The sequence below is a fragment of the Aotus nancymaae genome, unplaced genomic scaffold (genome assembly GCF_030222135.1).
Source record: "Aotus nancymaae isolate 86718 unplaced genomic scaffold, 86718_ANA_hifiasm-v0.15.2.pri h1tg000028l, whole genome shotgun sequence".
In the NCBI taxonomy this organism is placed as follows: domain Eukaryota; kingdom Metazoa; phylum Chordata; class Mammalia; order Primates; family Aotidae; genus Aotus; species Aotus nancymaae.
The window spans coordinates 13,086,978-13,107,556 of NW_026988441.1; the positions used below are offsets into that span (position 1 = coordinate 13,086,978).

A 20,579-nucleotide genomic window follows, 5' to 3' on the forward strand; every position below is an offset into this window, starting at 1 on the left:
GAGACGGAGTTTCACTCCTTGGTCACCAGCCTGGAGCTCAGTGGTTTGATCTTGGCTGACTGCAACCTCCGCCTCCTGGGTTCAAGTGATTCTTCTGCCTCAGCCTCCTGAGTAGCTGGGACTACAGGCACGAGCTCCCACACCCAACTGATTTGTGTATTTTTAGTAGATACGGGGTTTCACCGTGTTGCCCAGGCTGGTCTTGAACTCCTGAGCTCAGATGATCCACCCACCTCAGCCTCTCAAAGTGCTGGAATTACAGGGGTGAGCCACCTCACCCGGCCAGGAGAATCTCTTGAACCCGGGAGGTGTAGGTTGCAGTGAGCCGGGATTGCGTCCCTGCACTCCAGCCTGGGCGACAGTGAGAGACCATCCCCTCCCCGAAAAAAAATAAAAAAATAAACTGGCTAGGTTGAGTGGGTCACGCCTATAATCCCACACTTTAGGAGACCCAGGTGGGATGATTGCTTCAGGCTAGGAGTTTAAGACCAGCCTGGCAACATAGCCAGACCCTGTGTCTACAAAAAAATTTTTTTTAATTAGCCAGGTGTGCTTGCACACATAGTCTTGGCTACTTGGGGTGGCTGAGGTGGGAGGATCGCTTGAGCCCAGGAGTTTGAGGCTGCAGTAAGCTATGAGGGCACCACTGCATTCCAGTCTGCATGACAGAGAGAGACCCTGTCATTAAAAAGAAAAGAAAAGAAAAGAAAAGATGGACAGGTGGTGCTAGGGATGGGGCTTGTAAAAGGAGCAAGAAAAGTTCACATCCTCTTAGAGCTTCTATTCAAAGGGGGAAGAGAAATAACACTCACATAAATACTTATGTTGCAAGACGGGCAGTGAAGAAAGATAAAGCAGGGGCCGGGCGATGTGGCTGACGCCTGTAATCCCAGCACTTTGGGAGGCTGAGGCGGGCAGATCACAAGATCAGAAGTTCGAAACCAGCCTGCCATTTCTACTAAAAATATAAAAATTAGCCAGATGCAGTGGCTCACACCTGTGATCCCAGCACTTTGGGAGGCTGAGGCAGGTGGATCACGAGGTCAGGGGTCCAAGACCAGCCTGACCAACATGATGAAACCCCATCTCTACTTAAAAATACAAAAATTAGCTGGGCGTGGTGGTGTGCACCTGTAATCCCAGCTACTTGGGAGGCTGAGGCAGGAGAATCGCTCGAACCTGGAGGCGGAAGTTGTGGTGAGCCGGGAGCACGCCACTGCACTCCAGCCTGGGCAAAAGCAAGACTCCATCTCAAAAAAAAAAAAAGATAAATAAATAGCAATAGGTAAAATAAATATGTCAGGGCAGAGTGCAGTGGCTCATGCCTGTAATCCCAGCACTTTGGGAGGCTGGGATGCAAACTCTTGAGAACATGAGTTTGAGAGCAGCCTGGGCAATCCAGTGAGACCCTTTCTCTATAAAAAATAAAAATAAGAAATTTAGCCAGGCATGGTGGAATGCAACTTTAGTCTCAGTTGCTTGGAAAGCTGAGGTAGGAGGATTGCTTGTGCCCGGGAGTCCGAGACCGCAGTGAGCTATGATTGTGTCACTGCACTCCAGCTTGGGCAACAAAGCAAAACCCCATCTCAAAAAAAAAAAAATGAAAAAGGCAGAAAAGGATATAGATGAAGTAAAAGCTGCAGAAAGTTGATGACTATTGAAATGAGGCTGGGTGATGGGCACCTGGGGGCTCATTGTATCATTCTACTTTTGTGTATGTTTGCGAACTTCTTTCCTAGGTAAAAAATGTAGGCCGGGTGCGGTGGCTCACACCTGTAATCCCAGCACTTTAGGAGGCCAAGGCGCGTGGATCATGAGGTCAGGAGTTCAAGACCAGCCTGACCAACATGGAGAAACTCTGTCTCTATTAAAAATATAAAATTTAGCTGGGCATGGTGGCATGCACTTGTAATTCCAGCTACTCTGGAGGCTGAGGCAGGAGAATTGCTTGAACCTGGGAGGCGGAGGCTGCAGTGAGCCAAGATCATCATGCCACTGCACTCCAGCCTGGGTGACAGAGAGAGACTCTGTCTCAGAAAAAAAAAAAAAAAAGAAATTTACAAATGGCTCTGGTTTCCTTGTGAAGGGGAGGATGGAGGAAGTGAGTGGGAATGGGCTTAGGGTCTGTGTTGCAAGCTAGTTCTTGTGCCCAAGAGTCTCTAGGGTCTGGATCTAGTTGGCTTCAGGCTTTCACTGGCTGAGGGAGCCCCCAAGGTCCGCAGTCCAGCTTGGGTTACCCTCTCCTTGAGCACTTCCCACCGCCAGACACCTTGGCCCTTTCTGGAAGTTAGGCCCAACGCGGGGCCCCAGCCTGCCCCTCCTCCCAGCTCCACATCTGGTCCTGATGTCAGCAGTCAGGGTGGGCGGTGGCCATGTTTTTCAGCTCCCGCCCAGCCTCAGGGGAGGGGTAGACTCCCCCGTCCCCACCCCTTACTCACAGTGACTGACTCAGGTCACACACATGCTGTAGGCTAAAGGCCAGGAACAAACTTTAATTCCCAAGCTGGACCTTTAAGTCACAAGGATGTCAGATCCAGCTCACTCCCTGACAGGGTGAATTGAAACCTGGCCCCTATTTGGTCTTCTAGCCCCTTCCGCTGGGTCTAAAGGGGGATCTGACGCCGAATAGGGACTGCAGATAAGTGAGTGAGGGTGTATGTGTGTGTGGAGGCACAGCAGGGGCCGCTGTCCACATGGTGGCATAAGCAGGTGTTGGGGGTTGGGCAGGTGTTCCTCTGGTCTGAGGGTCCTCATGTGTCCAAGGTCTCTGTGCACGATTGCAGACCCGGATGTGTTTGCATTTGGGAGAATCAGGATGCTTAAAAAGGGGTGACTGAGGCCGGGCGGCATGGCTCACACCTGTAATCCCAGCATTTTGGGAGACCGAGGCAGGCGGATCACTTGAGGTCAGGACTTCGAGACCAGCCTGGCCAAATAGCGAAACCCTATGTCTACTAAAAATATAAAAAGTAGCCATGCGTGGTGGTGGGCACCTGTAATCCCAGCTACCGGGGAGGCTGAGGCAGGAGAATTGCTTGAACCCGGGAGGTAGAGGTTGCAGTGAGCCGAGATTGTGACACTGCACTCCAGCTTGGGCAACAGAGTAAGACTCCATCTCAAAAAAAAAAAAAGGGAGGGTGACTGAAGGCTGCAGTTGTGGAGGTGGCTGGGGACTGTGCCTCAGTGGAAGTGGTGTGTCTCTTGTCACTAAGATACTCTGGGGAGCCAGGACAATGTCATACGTGGGTAGCTGTGTGGACCAGTAGTTGGGGGTGTGTGGACATCAGTGGTCACAGGCCGGGAGCGTGGTGCAGCTATGAGAGGGAGCACGTGTTGGGCACGTAGATAGTAATGGTCTCTCTGTGGCGTGACCCAGGAAGGGGCGCGCTGTTCTCTGTGCCAGCACCAGAGACAGGGACAGACTGAGACATCTGGTGAATGGAGAGGGCGTGTGAGCTGTGGACACGCGTGGCTGCTTCTGTGGCTCGTGAAGGTGACAGCCGGACTCCCACGTATGGGCTGCAGATCCAGGGGAGTTGCACGGTGTCTGAGTCGGTGGGTTACGTGGCTACTCACTTGTGATTGTGGATGGACCGTACTTATGTCCATGGAAAGCGAACGCAGCAGCTGCCTTGTAGCCCTTGTAGTTGTGTATGGGTGTGTGGTTGTGCATCTTAACAGCGGCATGAGCCAAGTGAGTGAGTGTGGGGGCGTGGGACAGTCTCTGGAAAACAGCTGCAGGTGTGTAAATGTGGCTGCCTGCAGTGTAGACTCTGGAGACATAACCCTGTCCGTGCTGGAGGGTTGTCTCCATCCTCCCATTCACAAGGAAACTCGAGGCTGGAGGCACTATCCCGGGCACCCACCACCTCCAAGTCGCCTTCTTTCATCTGGTCTATGCGGTGGGGTGAAGGTCAGCGGGATGGACTTGCAGTTGGAAGGCTGGGGGGACGTTGAAAAGGCCACTGATGGTGGGCTTGAGGCTCAGGGTGCCCGGTGGGCACGGGCTCTCCAGGGAGAAGGCTTGCAGGATGGATGTGAAGAAGAGGAAGAGCTCTGCGTTTGCCAGGCCCTCTCCAAGGCAGACACGCTTTCCTGGGGGGGAGGAGGAGGAGGACGAGGACGAGGAGAGAGAGAGAGAGAAAGAAAGAGAGAGAGAGACAGAGAGAGAAAGAGAGGACTGAGCCAACCCTCCTCATGCCCAGGCGCACAGGGAGAACAGCAGGTGGAGGGGCCAACAGTGAGCCCAGGGTGCAGAAGGGTGCCCCCAGCTGGCATAGGTGCCTGGAGTTCACCAGCGCCTGCTTGTTATAACCAGGGCAGCAGCAGATACCTAAGGAGAAGGGCAGGAACGCCTCGTGCTTCCTGAACCGTCCGTCTGCATCCAGGAAACGGTCTGGGTTGAACTCCTCTGGCTGTTGGAAGATGTTGGGGTCATGCAGGATGGAGCCGAGGAGCGGGTAGACCTCCGTGCCCTGAGGGGGAATGAGAATCAAGCTACGCGCTGGGCGCAGTGGCTCACGCCTGTAATCCCAGCACTTTGGGAGGCCGAGGCGGGAGAATCATGAAGTCAGGAGATCGAGACCATCCTGGCCAACATGGTGAAATCCCATCTCTACTAAAAATACAAAATATTAGCTGGGCGTGGTGGCAGGCACCTGTAATCCCAGCTACTCCAGAGGCTGAGGGAGGAGAATCACTTGAACTCAGGAAGTGGAGATTGCAGTGAGCTGAGATCATGACACTGCACTCAGAGCGATCTGACAGAGTGAGACTCTGTCTCAAATAAATAAATAAATAAATAAACAAACAAACAAACAATCAAGCTACAAACCCCTTCCCACCCCAGTCTATTAGGTCCTAGAGTGTGGCACATAAGTCGGGGGTACCAGGGACACTAGGTCACAAAACATAACAGCATCAACATTTGTTGAGGGTTGAGTGGGGTGCAGTGGCTCGTGCCTGTAATCCCAGCTATGTGGGAGGCTGAGGTGAAAGCAGCATTTGAGTCCGGGAGTTTGAGACCAGCCTGGGCAATATAGCACGAACTTGTCTCTATGAAAAATTAAAAAATTAGCCTGGCATGGTGGCATAAGCCTGTGGGCTCAGCTGCTCAGGAGGCTGAGGTGGGATCACTCTGAACTCAGGAGTTCAAGGCTGCAGTGAGTTATTTTTGCACTGCTGCACTCCACCCTGGGAGACAGAGAGAGACCCTGTCAAAAGAAAGAAAGAAGGAAAGAAAAGAGAGAGAGAGAGAACAAGAGGGAGGGAGGGAGGAGAGAAAGAAAGAAAAGAGGGCCGGGCGCGGTGGCTCACGCCTGTAATCTCAGCACTTTGGGAGGCCGAGGCGGGTGGATCACAAGGTCAAGAGATTGAGACCATCCTGGTCAACATGGTGAAACCCTCTCTCTACTAAAAATACAAAAAATTAGCTGGGCATGGTGGTGTGCGCCTGTAATCCCAGCTACTCGGGAGGCTGAGGCAGGAGAATTGCCTGAACCCAGGAGGCGGAGGTTGCGGTGAGCAGAGATCGTGCCATTGCACTCCAGCCTGGGTAACAAGAGCGAAACTCCGTCTCAAAAAAAAGGAAAAAGAAAGAAAAGATAGAGATAAAGGGAGAGAGGGAGGGAGGGAGGAGAGAAATAAAGAGAAAGAGAGAGAGAGAAGAAGAGAGAAAGAAAGAAAGAGAGGGGGGAAGGAGGGAAAAAGGGAAAAAAAGAAAGAGAAAGAAAGGAAGAAAGAAAGAGAGAGAGAAAAAAAAGAGCGAGCAAAGCAAAGCAGACAGCAGCACAGCAGCACTGGAACCTAGCTGCTGTGAGTTTGATTTTGCCGTGAAGTTGGAGGAGGGAGCCGCATGCACTAAGCCCTGGGGTTTCTGAGGAAACATCGCCCCCTTTTGGTCCTGCATCAGAGCTGCTCTCCAGTGAAGGGCCCTGAGATTGAGAGAAAGAAAGGCAGAGAAGAGAATGTGTGTCTGTAGCAGGGGCTAAGGGTCAAGAGGGCTTCCCTTAGTCCTGGACTTGCTCCTCAGTTTTCAAACTGCTTCTCCATATGTCACCTCATTCGATTGTCCCAACCACCTTAGAAGGAGGCAGAATTAGGAGATCTGTGGGGCAGATGGGGCGCAGAGACAAACGGCAAGAAAACACAAACCGAAAAGAAACAGAAAGAGTAAAAAGATGCAGAAAGGGAGGCTGGGTGAGGTGGCTCACGCCTGTAATCCCAGCACATTGGAAGGCTGAGGCGGGCGGATCACCTGAGGTTAGGAGTTCGAGACCAGACTGGCCAACATGGTGAAACCTCATCTCTACTGAAAATACAAAAATTAGCTGGAGGTGGTGGCGCATGCCTGTAATCCCAGCTACTCAGGAGGCTGAGGCAGGAGAATCACTTGAATCCAGGAGGCAGAGGTTGCAGTGAGCCAAGAGCACGCTGTTACATTCCAGCCTGGGCAACAGAGCAAGACTTAGTCTCAAAAAAAAAAAAAAAAAAAAAAAAAAAAGATGCAGAAAAGGAAGGGGTGTCAGAGAAGGAAGGAGGAGAAAAATATGCAGGACTGTGGGGGTGGGGTTGGAGGGGAGAGAGAGAGAGAGAGAGAGAGAGAGAGAGAGAGGCACTAAGATAAAAAAAAAAAAGTCACTGACAGCAACCCACCCGGGCTCAGGCCCTGAGGCAGAGAACCATGGGCCGAGGCAGTACGCATACCCACCTGGGGCAGGGTGTACCCTCGGAAGCGGGTGGTTCGCATGAGGGTGCGGGGTATTCCCATGGGCACCAGCGCCAGCAGCCGCTGCGCCTCGTGCAGAACTGCGTTGGTGTAAGGAAGGCGGGTGCGGTCCCCTAGGCTTGGTGCCTGGCCAGCCCCCAGCTCCCGAGTCAGCTCCTCCCGTACCCGCTCTGTAAGCAAGAGGAGGGTGGGGGTCAGGCAGGGGTAGGGCGCAGGGGTCCTCCTCCTCTTGGAAGCCCATCTGCTTGCTTAGCTGTGGTTTGGGGTGAGGCTGACAGCTGGGGAGGAATGGCCCCCAGCCCTCAGTGAGCCCAAAGACCACACAACTTGTGTGTTGGGTGTTCCATCAATCTTCTCTCTCTCTCTTATCTTCTCTCTCTTTTTTTTTCTTTGAGACGGAGTCTCACTCTGTCGCCCAGGCTGGAGTGCAATGGTGCGATCTTAGCCCACCACAACCTCTGCCTCCCAGGTTCAAGTGATTCTCCTGCCTCAGCCTCCTGAGTAGCTGCAATTACAGGTGCCCACCACCACAACCCACTAATTTTGTATTTTTTGGAGAGACAGGGTTTTTCCATGTTGGTCAAGCTGGTCTCAAATTCCTGACCTCACGTGATCCACCCACCTTGGCCTCTGGATTACAGGTGTGAGCCACCTCGCCTGGCCTGACCACACATCTTGTGTGTTAGGTATTCCATCTATCTTCTCTCTCTCTTTTTTTTTTTTTTAGATGGAATTTCACTCTTGTAGCCCAGGCTGGAATGAAATGGCGTGATCTCAGCTCACTGTAACCTCCGCCTCCCAGGTTCAAGTGATTCTCCTGCCTCAGCCTCCCGAGTACCTGGGATTGCAGGCATACACCACCACACCTGGCTAATTTTGTATTTTTATTAGAGACGGGGTTTCTTCATGTTGGTCAGGCTGGTCTCAAAATCCTGATCACAGGTGATCTGCCCACCTCGACCTCCCAAAGTGCTGGAATTACAGGCGTGAGCCACTGAGCCCAGCCTCTTTTTTTTGGTTGGGGGGGACAGGGTCTTATTCTCTTGCCCAGGCTGGAGTGCAGTGGTGCAATGACGGCTCAGTGTGGTAGCCTCCACCAAACCTCCTGGGCTCAAGTGATCCACCTCAGCCTCCTGAGTAGATGTGACCACAGCCACATACCACCACACCCAGCTAATTTTTCTATTTTTGGTACAGACAGGGTCTCACTATGTTGGCCGGGCTGATCTTGAACTCCCAGCCTCAAGTGAACCTCCCACCTTGGCCTCCCAAAGTGCTAGGATTACAGGCATGAGCGACAATGCCTGGCTCATGTATACTTTCTTTCTTTCTTTCTTTCTTTTTTTTGAGATAGAGTCTTGCTCTGTCTCCCAGGCTGGAGTGCAGTGGCGTGATGTTAGCTCACTGCAACCTCTGTCTCCTGGGTTCAAGCAATTCTCCTGCCTCAGCCTCCCGAGTAGCTGGGATTGCAGGTGCCTTCCGCCACACGCAGCTAATTTTTTTTTGTACTTTTAGTAGAGATGTGGTTTCACTAAGTTGGCCAGGCTGGTCTTGAACTCCTGACTTTGTGATCTCCCGCCTCAGCTTCCCAAAGTGCTAGGATTATAGGCGTGAGCCACTGCACCCGGCCGCACGCTGTTTTTTGAGACAGTGTCTCTTTCTGTCACCCAGTCTGGAGTGCAGTGGTGTGATGTCCGCTCACTGCAACCTCTACCTCCTGGGATCAAGCAATTCTCGTGTCTCAGCCTCCTGAGTAGCTGGGATTACAGCTACTTGGCTAACTTTTGTATTTTCAGTAGAGATGGGGTTTCACTATGTTGGCCAGGCTGGTCTTGAACTCCTATTCTCAAGTGATCAGCCCGCCTCGGCCTCCCAAAGTGCTGGGATTACAGGTGTGAGCCACCGCACCCAACCCAGAACCCTTACTTCTGTTCCCAAGCCCTGGCAGGTGAAAAACGCTCTTACTTTGGACATGAGGGTATTTCATCAGGAGCAGGAGGGTATAGCCGACCGTGGCGCTGACTGTCATTGTCCCAGCAAACAGCAAATAAATGACTGTCATCAGCATGTTCTTCTCGGTGAATTCTGTGTGTGGGTTTTGTTCCTCCTGAAAGAAATCAGGCAGAGGGGCTGAGAGAACACAGCCTTCGGGAAGTAAATGTCAGAACAGCCACGTCTGGGTCAGCACCACAAATTAAAGTTTTGTCAGGGGGTTGGTTTGTTTATGTATTTATTTATTTATTATTTATTTTTTGAGATGGAATCTCTGTCGCCCAGGCTGGAGTGCAGTGGCACGATCTTGGCCCACTGCAACCTCTGCCTCCCAAGGTCAAGCAATTCTCCTGCCTCAGCCTCCCAAGTAGCTGGGACTACAGGCATGCACTACCACGCCCGGCTCATTTTTTTGTATTTTTAGTAGAGATGCGGTTTCACCATGTTTGCCAGGATGGTCTTGATCTCCTGATCCACCCTCCTTGGCCTCCCAAAGTGCTGGGATTACAGGTGTGAGCCACCTTGTCCAGCTATCAGGGAGTTTAGATAAATTTTGGGAAAGTTGGGAAGTAGACTCTTTTTTTTTTTGAGACAGAGTCTTGATTTGTTGCCCAGGCTGGAGTGCAGTGGCACAATCTTGGCTGACTGTAACCTCTACCTCCCAAGTTCAAGCAATTCTCCTGCCTCAGCCTCCCGAGTAGCTGGGATTACAGGCACCTGACACCATACCTGCTTAATTTTTGTATGTTTAGTGGAAACGGGGTTTCACCATGTCGCCCAGGCTGGTCTCAAACTCCTGACCTCAGGGGATCCACCTGCCTTGGCCTCCCAAAGTGCTGGGATTGCAGGCGTGAGCCGCCACTCCCAGCCGGGAAGTAGACTCTTAATATTAGTTCTCTCTGGTTAAAATGTTTTTAAAAATGAAAGGGAATGACTACTAACAAAAACGCAGAAAATTATAAGGGTTGGTGCAGATGTGGAGACTCTGAAATGCTTGTGCACCATTGGTGGGAATGTGAAATGATGCAGCCCTGTGGAAAATCGTACAGCTGTTCCTTCAGACATCAAAAATAGGGATGGGAGTGGTGGCTCACATCTGTAATCCTGGCCCTCTGGGAGGCTGAGGCGGGTGGATTGCTGGAGTTCAGGAGTTTGAGATCAGCCTGGGCAACAGAGTGAGACCTTGTCTCTACTAAACACACAAAAAATCTGCTGGGTGTGGCGGCATGTGCCTGTAATTCCAGCTACTCAGGAGGCTGAGGCAAGAGGATCGCTTGAGCTCAGATTAGGGCTGCAACGAGCTATGATTGTGCCACTGTACTGCAGCCTGAGCGACAGAACGAGACCCTGTCTCAAAACACAAACAAACAAAAATTAGAATTATAGAATTACCGCTAGGCACGGTGGCTCATGCCTGTAATCCCAGCACTTTAGCAGTCCAAGGCAGGCAGATCACCTGAGGTCGGGAGTTCAAGACCAGCCTGACCAACATGAAGAAACCCCATCTCTACTAAAAAAACAACAACAACAACAAAATTAGTTGGGTGTGGTGGTGCATGCCTATAATCCCAGCTACTCGGGAGGCTGAGGCAGGAGAATGACTTGAACCCAGGAGGTGGAGGTTGCAGTGAGCCAAGATCACGCCATTGCACTCCAGCCTGAGTAACAGAGAGAGACTCTGTCTCAAAAAATAAAAATAAAAAGAGAAATATTATTCTCATATAATTAACAAAATGGGCTTTATTAACAAATTAAAAAATTGTGAATTTACATAAATGTGTGGGGAGGCTTCAGCGAGTGGGATGAAGTGATTCTGGGAATTGCTGGTATAGATCTTGAGCATGAGGCCTGAACTCAGGGGCCGAAGTGGGAGGGAGAAGAAAGAGGAGAGACAGAGAGCCCAGCACAAACGCCCAGGTCAGGGGAGGGAGAGGCAGTGAGAGCAACGCCCTGAAAGAGACAGATGGTCACACAGAGAAGAGACACACGCCGGGCGCAGTGGCTCTCGCCTGTATTCCCAGCACTTTGGGAGGCCAAGGCGGTCAGATCACGAGGTTCAGAGATCGAGACCATCCTGGTCAACATGGTGAAACCTCGCTCCACTAAAAATACAAAAATTAGCTGGGTGTGGCGGTGCACGGCTATAGTCCCAGCTATTCGGGAGGCTGAGGCAAGAGAATCGCTTGCACCCGGGAGGTGGAGGTTACAGTGAGCCGAGATTGTGTCATTGCACTCCAACCTGGCAACAGGGTGAGACTGTCTCAAAAAAAGAAAAAGAGACATACACACCCACACAGAGACACTCGTACTCACAGAGACATGCAGAGAGAGAAAGAGGGACCCAACTGACGTCCCCAGGAACATCTGGTTGGGGACCCACCAGGCCACCACCTCCATTTGGAGAGGGGGTCCCTGCACCCTTCCCGCACCTGTGCCATCTTCAGCAGGAAAGCATCAACAAGGTCACTTGCGGGGCTCGAGGCATCCAGGTTCGCCTGGTGCTGCTGCACCTGCCGGACTGTGAAGGTAGCCAAGGTGCCCACGTGGTGGAGGAGCTGCTTGTGGGGGCCTGGCAGAGGCCACAGGAACCAGGAGAACATCTCATAGGTCTGTGGGGAGAAGGGCAGCTAGTTTTCATGGGACCTTGGCAGCAACCTTTAGGGAAGGTAGTTGGGGAGGGGTCCCACCCACTCACCTGACCCCCTGGGGAGCTGACTCCCAGCAGGGTACCACCAGCTGCCTTGACCACGGCCTGGAACTCCTTATCCTCATAGGAGAAGCGGAGGCCAAAGAGGAGGGAGCAGACTACGTTGGAGGTAGCCTGGGCCAGCAGCAGGGAGGGATCGAATGGGCGTCCTGGGGGGAGTGGGGGCAGGGAGGTGGGCTTTGATGGAGCCAGGTAGAGGGGAGCAGTTTGGGACTGAACCCGACCAGAGAGAGACAGGGAGGCAGGGAAAGACAGAGGGATGGACAGCGCAGGAAGAGAGCTAAACGGGCAAAGAGGGAGACAGACAGATGGGAAAAAGAAAGACACACTTAGGGCCCGAGAAACAGAGGAATGAGAGAGAGAAGAGACAGGCCCGACGCGGTGGCTCACGCCTGTAATCCCAGCACTTTGGGAGGCCGAAGCAGGCAGATCACAAGGTCAAGAGATCGAGACCATTTTGCCAACATGGTGAAACCCCATCTCTACTAAAAATACAAAAATTAGCCAGGCATGGTGGTGGGCACCTGTAGTCCCAGCTACTTGGGAGGCTGAGACAGGAGAATTGCTTGAACCCGTAAGGTGGAGGTTGCAGTGAGCTGAGATTGCACCACTGCACGCCAACATGGGCAACAGAACAAGACTCCATCTCCAAAAAAAAAAAAAAAAAAAAAAAGAGACAGAGAGATGGAGACCCAGAAAGAGTGGGATGACAGCACCAGAGACACACAGAGAGATGTCGTAACAGCCTCGGAGAGACAGCAGGACAGAGACAGAGGGTGGGGTGACCACAACAGAACCCCCAGCCCAGACCTAGAGTCCAAGGCTTCCCTTCCCACCCATTCCAGGACGAGTTGGGGCCACTGCCAGCCGCAGTGGGAGGATCCTCCCTCTCACTCAGCTGGAGACCCTGGGGTGACCCTGCCATGCTGACCTTCTGTTCCCTGGAACGCCTCCACCAGACACTTGGCCTCCGCCTGGATCAGCTCCTCGCCTTCTCGCTTCCCCATGCCCAGGTCCCGCAGAGCAAGCATGGTAAACTTCCTCAGCTGCCTCCACCGCTCCCCGTTGGAGAAGAAAACCCCTGTGCAGAAGGCTAGACTCAAGGAGGGACCGGCCCCTCTCCCCATTCCCTTTTATTTTTTTGAGATGAAGTCTCGCTCTGTCACCCAGACTGGAGTGCAGTGTCCTGATCTCGGCTCACTGTAACCTCTGCCTTCCGGGTTCAAGCAGTTCTCCTGCCCCAGCCTCCCGAGTAGCTGGGACTACAGCTGCACACCACCACGCTGGTCTAATTTTTTTTTTGAGACAGAGTCTTGCTCTATCGCCCAGGCTGGAGTGCAATGGCACTATCTCGGCTCACTGCAACCTCTGCCTCCTGGGTTCAAGCAATTCTCATGCCTCAGCCTCCCGAGTACCTGGGATTACAGGCAGCCATCATCATGCCTGGCTAATTTTTGTAGAGACAGGGTTTCACCATGTTGGTCAGTCTGGTCTTGAACTCCTGACCTCAGATGATCCACCCACCTCGGCCTCCCAAAGTGCTAGGATTACAGGCATGAGCCACCATGCCCGGCCTAATTTTTATTTTTAGCAGAGACAGGATTTCACCTTGTTAGCCAGGATGGTCTTGATCTCCTGACCTCATGATCTGCCCGGCTCAGCCTCCCAAAGTGCTGGGATTACAGGCGTGAGCCACCATGCCTGGCCAATTCCCCCTTCTTTCTAATGAGGTGCCCTGAGGGGGATTCTTGAGGCTCCATCCTGAGTCCATTTCAGCCTAGCCCAGGGTTGAGGACTCAGTAGGTGCTGAATAAATGCGTAATCACACTGGTTCTCCCATCCCTTGCCCTTGGGTCAGGGGAGCATTCTCCCGAAAAGTAGGTAGCTGGGATGACCCAGGCTCCTTCTGTTTTGTAATTATTATTGAGACGAGGTCTTGCTCTGTTGCCCAGGCTGGAGTGCAGTGGTACAATCTTGGCTTACTGCAACCTCCGCCTCTTGGGTTTTAGCAATTCTCCTGCCTCAGCGTTCCAAGTAGCTGGAATTACAGGCATATGCTGTTGTCTAGGCTGGTCTCGAACTCCTGACCTGAGGTGATCCACCCGCTTCAGCCTCCCAAAGTGCTAGGATTACAGGTGTGATCCACTGCAGCCAGCCTGTTCTGTAATTAACCAGGATGAATGAAGAGTTCTTTCTTTCTTCTTTCCTTCCATCCACTCGTCCCATCATTTACGGAGCCCCACTGGGTCTTGTGACCCATGTAGCTTGGAGGTTGAATAGAGAGGGAGGAAGGAGGGAGGAGGAAGGGAGGAGGATGGAACTGCACCATTTTCCTCCTTTATCCAAGACATCTGGTCCAGACAGACCCTCCCTGTCCAATGCCAGCCTGTTGTGGCCTCTCGGGCACTGCCCCTTGGGCATCTCCTTCCCTTGCCACACTGTGTTCCAGACTGGCCTCAGTATCTCTCCTCTCCCTGTTTCAACCCACCATCCATTCCCTGACCAGAGCCCCTGGCCTCTCCCAATCACCCCTTCCTCCCTATCCCCTGGCCCCAGCCCTAGTCCAGGCTGGTCCTCACCCTGGACTCCCAGCCTCCAGTTTCAGCCCCTTCAGGCAGAAACCACAGGACCCTCCCAACTCCGACTACAGCTGTTCCCTGCTTTAAATCAACTGCTCCCAGGAAAATCAAAAGCCCAAACACTCTGGCATGACTCACAGGCCCTGCGTGACTAGGGATTTCCCTGGCTTCTCAGCTTTGTTACTTAACCCACTAAGACTTGCTGTTCTTCTCTCACTTCCTTAAAGGGGTTACGATCCCCTGTCTAGGCCTATGATCCTGCAGTTCCCTCTGCCTGCATCACTCTCACCCGCTTCCCTCCCATCCTTGGTGAACTAACTCATTCATCCTTCACGTCCCAGCTCAAATGTCACCTCCTCTGAGAAGCCTTCCCTGATTCCCTCTTTACCCTTGGACAGGTGCCTGTGCCCTGTGTTTGCTCTCAAAGCTGTGCCTCTCACTTCAGGATTCTATTCCCTCCCTCTGTCGTCTTGCTGCAGTACAAGCCCGCCTCTCCCACAGTAGGAGAGGACACCACGTCTGTCAACTCTGTGTACCTGGTACTCAGTACAGGACCAGGCATAAGATCATTTTTTTTTTAATTTTTTGTGGAGGCAGGGTATGTTGCCCAGGCTTGTCTCAAACTCCTAGGATCAAGTCATCCTCCCGATTCAGCCCCTTAAAGAGCTGGGATTACGGGTGTGAGCCACCGTGCCCAGCTTCATTCATTAGTTGAATGGATGAATGCTTCTCTCAAAGTCACGCTTTTGTAGGCGTTGGTTCTTCTGCCTGGAACACCCTTCCCACTCATCTTAAGAGTCTCAGCTCTGACAGCCTCTCTTCCAGGAAGACTTCCTGAATCTCCCTCACCAAACAAGCTGGGTCTAAATCCCTAAGGTCCCAGGGCTTCCCTCATCCTGGCCTTGACCCCTCTTGCCCTGATTCCTCCCTATCCCACCCTGACCTTTCTCCCTGACCACTCTGGGTCGTCACTGTGTGGTGAGTCTGTCTCCCCACTGGCCTAGGTGCTTCCCCAGAGCACCTAGGTGCTGTCTTAGTCCTGGCAGCACCCAGCACGGGCCTCCTGCTTTCTGTTGTAACACAGATAACCGTTTTTATTGTTCGAGGGCTTGCCCACCAATTCCCAGCATCTTGAGAGCTCTCCGGCATCTTTCTGAGCCCTCAGGGCTTTACCTGGATCACTGATGGTTATCACTGACAGGACAACCTGGTGAAAACCTGGTGATTAGTGAGTGTTCACTTTGTGCAAGGCTGTCCTCACCCAGTCACTCAATCCTACATGACGGGCACTGCTTTCTTTGTTTGTTTTTTTTTTGTTTGCTTTTTTTGTTTGTTTTTGATAGGGAGTCTCACTCTGTTGCCCAGGCTGGAGTGCGGTGGCGTGATCTTGGCTCACTGCAACCTCTGCCTCCCGGATTCAAGTGATTCTCCTGCCTCAGCCTCCTGAGTAGCTGGGATTACAGGTGCACACCACCATGCCCAGCTACATTTTATATTTTTAATAGAGACAGGGTTTCGCCATATTGGCCAGGCTGGTCTGGAACTCCTGATCTCAAGTGCCGCATCCACCTCCACCTCCCAAAGTGTTGGGATTTCAGGCATGAGCCACTGCGCCCGGCCGATGGGCACTGTTATCACCCCATTTTACAGATGAGGAAACAGAGGCACTGAACCGTGTGCAAAGGTCACACACCAGTAAGTGGTGGCAGGCTGTGCATAGAGGGCCTACCAGCCCTTGACTTACCATGGCCGTCAAAAGTCCGTTCCAGCATCGCTATGGTTCCTCGGCCGCTGAACTCCTCAGCCTGACCTCCCAGGGCTTCTCGCACAGCCTCCTGCCCAACCAGGACCACCACGGGCCGCCATGGTCCCAGGTAGATGGTGAACACTGGTCCATACTTCTTACTCAGCTGGGGCAGGGAGGTGGAAAGAGGAGGGTGCCATGACCTCTTCCAGCCGAGGTGTCTCCCTCATGGCCCCTGTCATTGGAGGAGCCTCTGGGTCTAGCTTCAGCACCCTCCACCCAGAACCTGCCTCCATCCCAGGAGAAACAGCTCCCTCGGGAGGCTCAGTTCTCTTTTTGCACCAGGTTCCCAGGCCTCCTCCCCCAGCACATCCTTCAGGGGCATCCCCGACTTCCTGCCATTCCCTCATTCCCTCGATTCCTGCTGAACCCTCACCTCTGACATTGGGCAATCCAGAACCAGTGTTGGTCTCCCCTAATTCCCTATGATCCCCCCACCACTCAAATATCCAGCCACCCCTTTCAGTCACCGCAAAACTGTCAAATTCTGGAGCAGACACTGCTGAGTATCCGCCCCATCTCTCCCCCAAGACCACACCCCTTTTTCTACGTCCTTGAAATCACCCAGAATCTTTTTGAACGGGGAACTTCAGGTCTCTTCCCACTCCCACCTGCTATCCCGTAAGGCTGGGGCTACCTCTGCTTTCTTTCTTCCCTCCCCAGTCCCAGGAACTCCCAGCTGAGCTCCACCCATCCTCCCACCCTGCATTCATTCTCTGCAGACAGATTCCTTCAGTGGGATCCCCTCTCTGAGCCTGCAACCCTCCAGCCTCCTGTCTCCAACTTCCCCCAGAGAGTCTCCCCCTTTTCTTCTTTGTCCCCTCTTTAGCATACCCCACCTGTATGGCTCCAGCTACCTCTCCCTCTGGGACAAGCTGCCAGCCGCAGCAGCTTCTCCTTGGCTGGAGGACTCCTGTCTCTCGAAGCCTCGGTCCCAGTACATCACCTTCCCAGGATTCTGCAGGCAGAGGTCTCTGCCCCTCCTCGCCCTGGTCCCCCACCGCACGATCCTGTCTCCCGGGCACCCGTCCGCTTCTCAGCCCTGGACAACCTGCACCTGCCCCCACCCCAGGTCACCCGCAGCCCCTTTGCCTTGGGACCCCTGCCCCTCCCTCCTCCTTAGGACCCCCGAAAAGTCCCTCGCCCTGACACTCAGGTGTCTCTCCCAGGGACCCCCGCCCCTAGCCAGGACGCTCCCAGAGCCCCTCACCCGCATGAGCCCCGAGTACAGCGCCCCGGGCCGTAGCTGCAGGAGGTTGCCCAGCAGCGGCAGCGGCGTGGGCCCGGGGGGCAGGTGGCCTCGAGCCCGGGTCCCAGACAGCGCCAGCGTCAGCAGCAGGAGCAGCGCCAGGGCCAGCAGCAGCGTCCAGGTGCCGGTCGCCTCCATCTCGGCAGGTCGGCTCCTTCTCCTCTCCCAGGCGCTCCGCGCGGCTGGGCCAGTCAGGGGCGGGAGCCGGGCGTCTCCCTCCCCAGCGAAGTCAGGCGCGGGGCGGGGCAGCCAGCCCATCCCCCTGCCTGCCGGGCAGGCTTATCTCCCCGCCGCCGGGTTTCTCCCGAACCCACGCCGCCGCCTGATGTCAATGACTCACGCTCCAACGATGTCTCCCGGGTCACCCAGGTTTACGCGGGACTCGGGTGGCGGAGACAGCCCCTTGGGCCCCCAGATAGGGAGTGAGCAAACAGAAAAACCTGGAAGCCAGAGACTTTGGCCGCTTGGAGGCTGCCACACCCTGCGCCTGGCGGTGACCCCGCGCCGCCCTCCCCAGCTCCTGCCTCCCTCATTGTTCGGGTGTGGGTTCGCGTGTGCGTGCGCGTATGGGGTGTCTTTGAGCCAATTTTCTTCAGCATCTTACATCTTCACGAACCAGGAGGAGGGACTTGACCTGAAGTCCAAAGAGATAAATCGGTTGGCCCCAGGTCAACTTGGCTGAGTGGCAGAGTTAGGATTTCAACTTGGGCCAGTCACGATGATTGAGTCATTCATTCATTCACTTAGAGGCAGTTTGCAGCGCGGTTAGGACAGTGATGGCTGAAGCCAGACTGCTTGAATTCACAGCCCAGCTCCTCCGTGCCTCCGTTAACCTTGTAAAATGAGGCTAGTTTTCAGGATTAAATAGTACACCCGTGCAAACCATTTAAAGCAGACACAGGTGCAGATGGAACAAGCGCTAAGTAGATGGTGGCTAATATTTCTGCAACTAACTGTTATTGACGTCTTACTGTAGACAAGACCTTGTTCTAGACCCGAGGATGCAGCTGTAAGTGATGGAGAGAAGGGCTCTGACCTTCCTGAGCTCATAGCCACGTGCAGATGAAACTGAAATGAAGACAATTTCAGGAAGTGAAAAGGCGTGTCGGGGGGTGGGCTTCTTCAGAAAGGAGGCAGAATGTTGTTGTAGGTTTGGTTCACTGCTGTAACCCCAGCATGTCGTGCAGTGCCTGACACGCAGTAGGCACTCGATAAATATTTGTTGCATCAAATATTGAACGTAGGTGATGAGATTCATGAAGTCTGCATGGCCCTCTTGCAGAGTCTAGGAAACGACTTTGCATCTTATTTCTATGGCACACAGCAGCTGTCTGGAGGGGTTTTCAGAAGGGCAGTTACTCTGTTTGCTTTGCCTTTTCATTTCATATTTTATTATAAAAATATTAAAATTTCAAACAGAAGGTGAACACCTGTATACCCATCAGATTCCACATTTTATTATCTTTTCTTTGTTACCTAACTATTCTTTGTGTTGTTTTGTTTTTCATTTGAGATGGAGTCTCACTCTGTTGCCCAGAGTGGAGTGCCATGGTGCATGATCACGGCTCACTGCAATCTCCAACTCCTGGGTTCAAGCTATTCTCCTGCCTCAGCCTCCCAGGTAGCCGGGATTACAGGTGTGCACCACCATGCCTGGCTATTTTTTGTATTTTTAGTAGAGATGGGGTTTCACCATGCTGGCCAGGTTGGTCTCAAACTCCTGACCTCAGGCTATCTGCGCGCCTCGGCCTCCCAAAGCACTGAGATTATAGGCATGAGCCACAGCACCCGGCCTGCAATCTTGCAAGTTTTATTCTAGTCCAGAGCCCTCTCTCTCAGAGCATAACCAGAGTGCTCCCTGGAGTCTGGGGAATCCTTGACTGCCATCTCCTCTAGCACTGATTCTAGTACTGATTCTAGCCTCTGACACCCCAGGGGTGTGCCCTGAAGCCAAAGAAGGAGGGGTGGGGAGGCTCACGTGCTCTTGCTATGAAGTTCTCAGTTCCTCCTTTGCCTTGTTCTGGAAGGTTTCTTTTTCTTTTCTTTTCTTTCTTTCTTTCTTTTTTTTTTTTTTTTGACAGCATCTTGCTCTGTCCCTGGGCTCGAGTGCAGTGGTGCGATCTCGGCTCACTGCAACCTCCGCCTCCTAGATTCAAGCATTTCTCCTGCCTCAGCCTCCCGAGTAGCTGGGATTACAGGCACCCGCCACTATGCTCAGCTGTTTTGTATTTTTAGTAGAGATGGGATTTCACCATGTTTATGCTCAGCTGTTTTGTATTTTTAGTAGAGATAGGATTTCACCATGTTAGGCTGGTCTCGAACTCCTGATCTCAGGTGATCTGCCCACCTCGGCCTCCCAAAGTGCTGGGATTACAGGCATGAGCCACCATGCCCAGTGGTCTGAAAGGTTTTTGTTTGTTTGTTTGAGATGGAGTCTCGAATTGTCGCCCAGGCTGCAGTGCAGTGGCGCAATCTTGGCTCACTGCAACCTCTGCCTCCTGGTTTCAAGAGATTCTCCTGCCTCAGCCTCCTGAGTAGCTGGGATTACAGGCACCTACCACCACATCCAGCTAGTTTTTTGTATTTTTAGTAGAGATGGGTTTCACCATGTTGGCCAGGCTAGTCTCGAACTCCTGACCTCGTGATTTGCCTGCCTCAACCTCTCAAAGTGCTGGGATTACAGGCGTGAGCCACTGTGCCCGACCCCTGTAATGTTTTTAGGAGGTCCCAAATCCAACCTTGAGCCTCTGCTAACTCTGTTCTACCCACTCGAGAACTAACAGGCGTCTCAAACTTCATGGATCCAAAAGAATTCCTGATTCCCCCACCTCCTGCAAAATGGGCTCTACCAGCTTCCTGCCCCACCTGGGAATACTTTCTCTCATCTCCTTCCTTAAGATATCACTGGCTAGATGTGGTGGCCTGTGATAATACAAAATTAGCTGCGCCTGGTGGTGCATGCCTGTAATCCCAGCTACTCAGGAGGCTGAGGCAGGAGAATCACTTGAACCCCGTAGGCGGAGTTTGCAGCGAGCCAGGATCTCGCCATTGCATTCCAGCCTGGGCAACAAGAGCAAAACTTCGTCTCAGAAAAAAAAAAAAGAAGAAGACGGTATCACTTGATCACTTGCCAGTCTCAGTGGCTCACACCTGTAATCCTAGCACTTTGGGAGGCCAAGGCGAGTGGACTGCCTGAGCTCAGGAGTTCAAGACCAGCCTGGGCCACACGGTGAAACCCCGTCTCTACTAAAATACAAAAAATTATCTGGGCGTAGCAGCATGTGCCTGTAGTCCCAGCTACTCGGGAGGCTAAGGCAGAAGAATTGTTAGAACCCGAGAGGCAGATGCTGGCGGTGAGCCTGGATTGCACCCCTGTACTCCAGCCTGGGCAACATAGCGAGACTCCATCTCTTAAAAAAAAAACTTATCACCATCTTTTCACTTGCTGATGACAACAAAATATAGGAGGAGGGAAAAATACTAGTTTCATTAGACAACACATCCTCTGGGTCATCAGATTC

At 52.8% G+C, this 20,579-nt stretch overlaps 1 protein-coding gene across 1 annotated transcript; it reads right to left on the reverse strand.

Moving 5' to 3' along the window:
• Window positions 1-3,803: 3,803 nt before the first annotated feature.
• On the reverse strand, window positions 3,804-17,196 carry CYP2S1 (cytochrome P450 family 2 subfamily S member 1). The gene is made up of 9 exons (XM_064380681.1): window positions 17,020-17,196; window positions 15,750-15,915; window positions 12,358-12,507; window positions 11,415-11,575; window positions 11,149-11,328; window positions 8,693-8,834; window positions 6,710-6,897; window positions 4,334-4,475; window positions 3,804-4,095 (listed from the first exon to the last, which is right to left on the reverse strand). The coding sequence occupies exons 1-9, from the start codon at window positions 17,194-17,196 to the stop codon at window positions 3,896-3,898; spliced, it is 1,506 nt and encodes a 501-aa protein (XP_064236751.1). The 3' UTR covers window positions 3,804-3,895.
• Window positions 17,197-20,579: the final 3,383 nt, after the last annotated feature.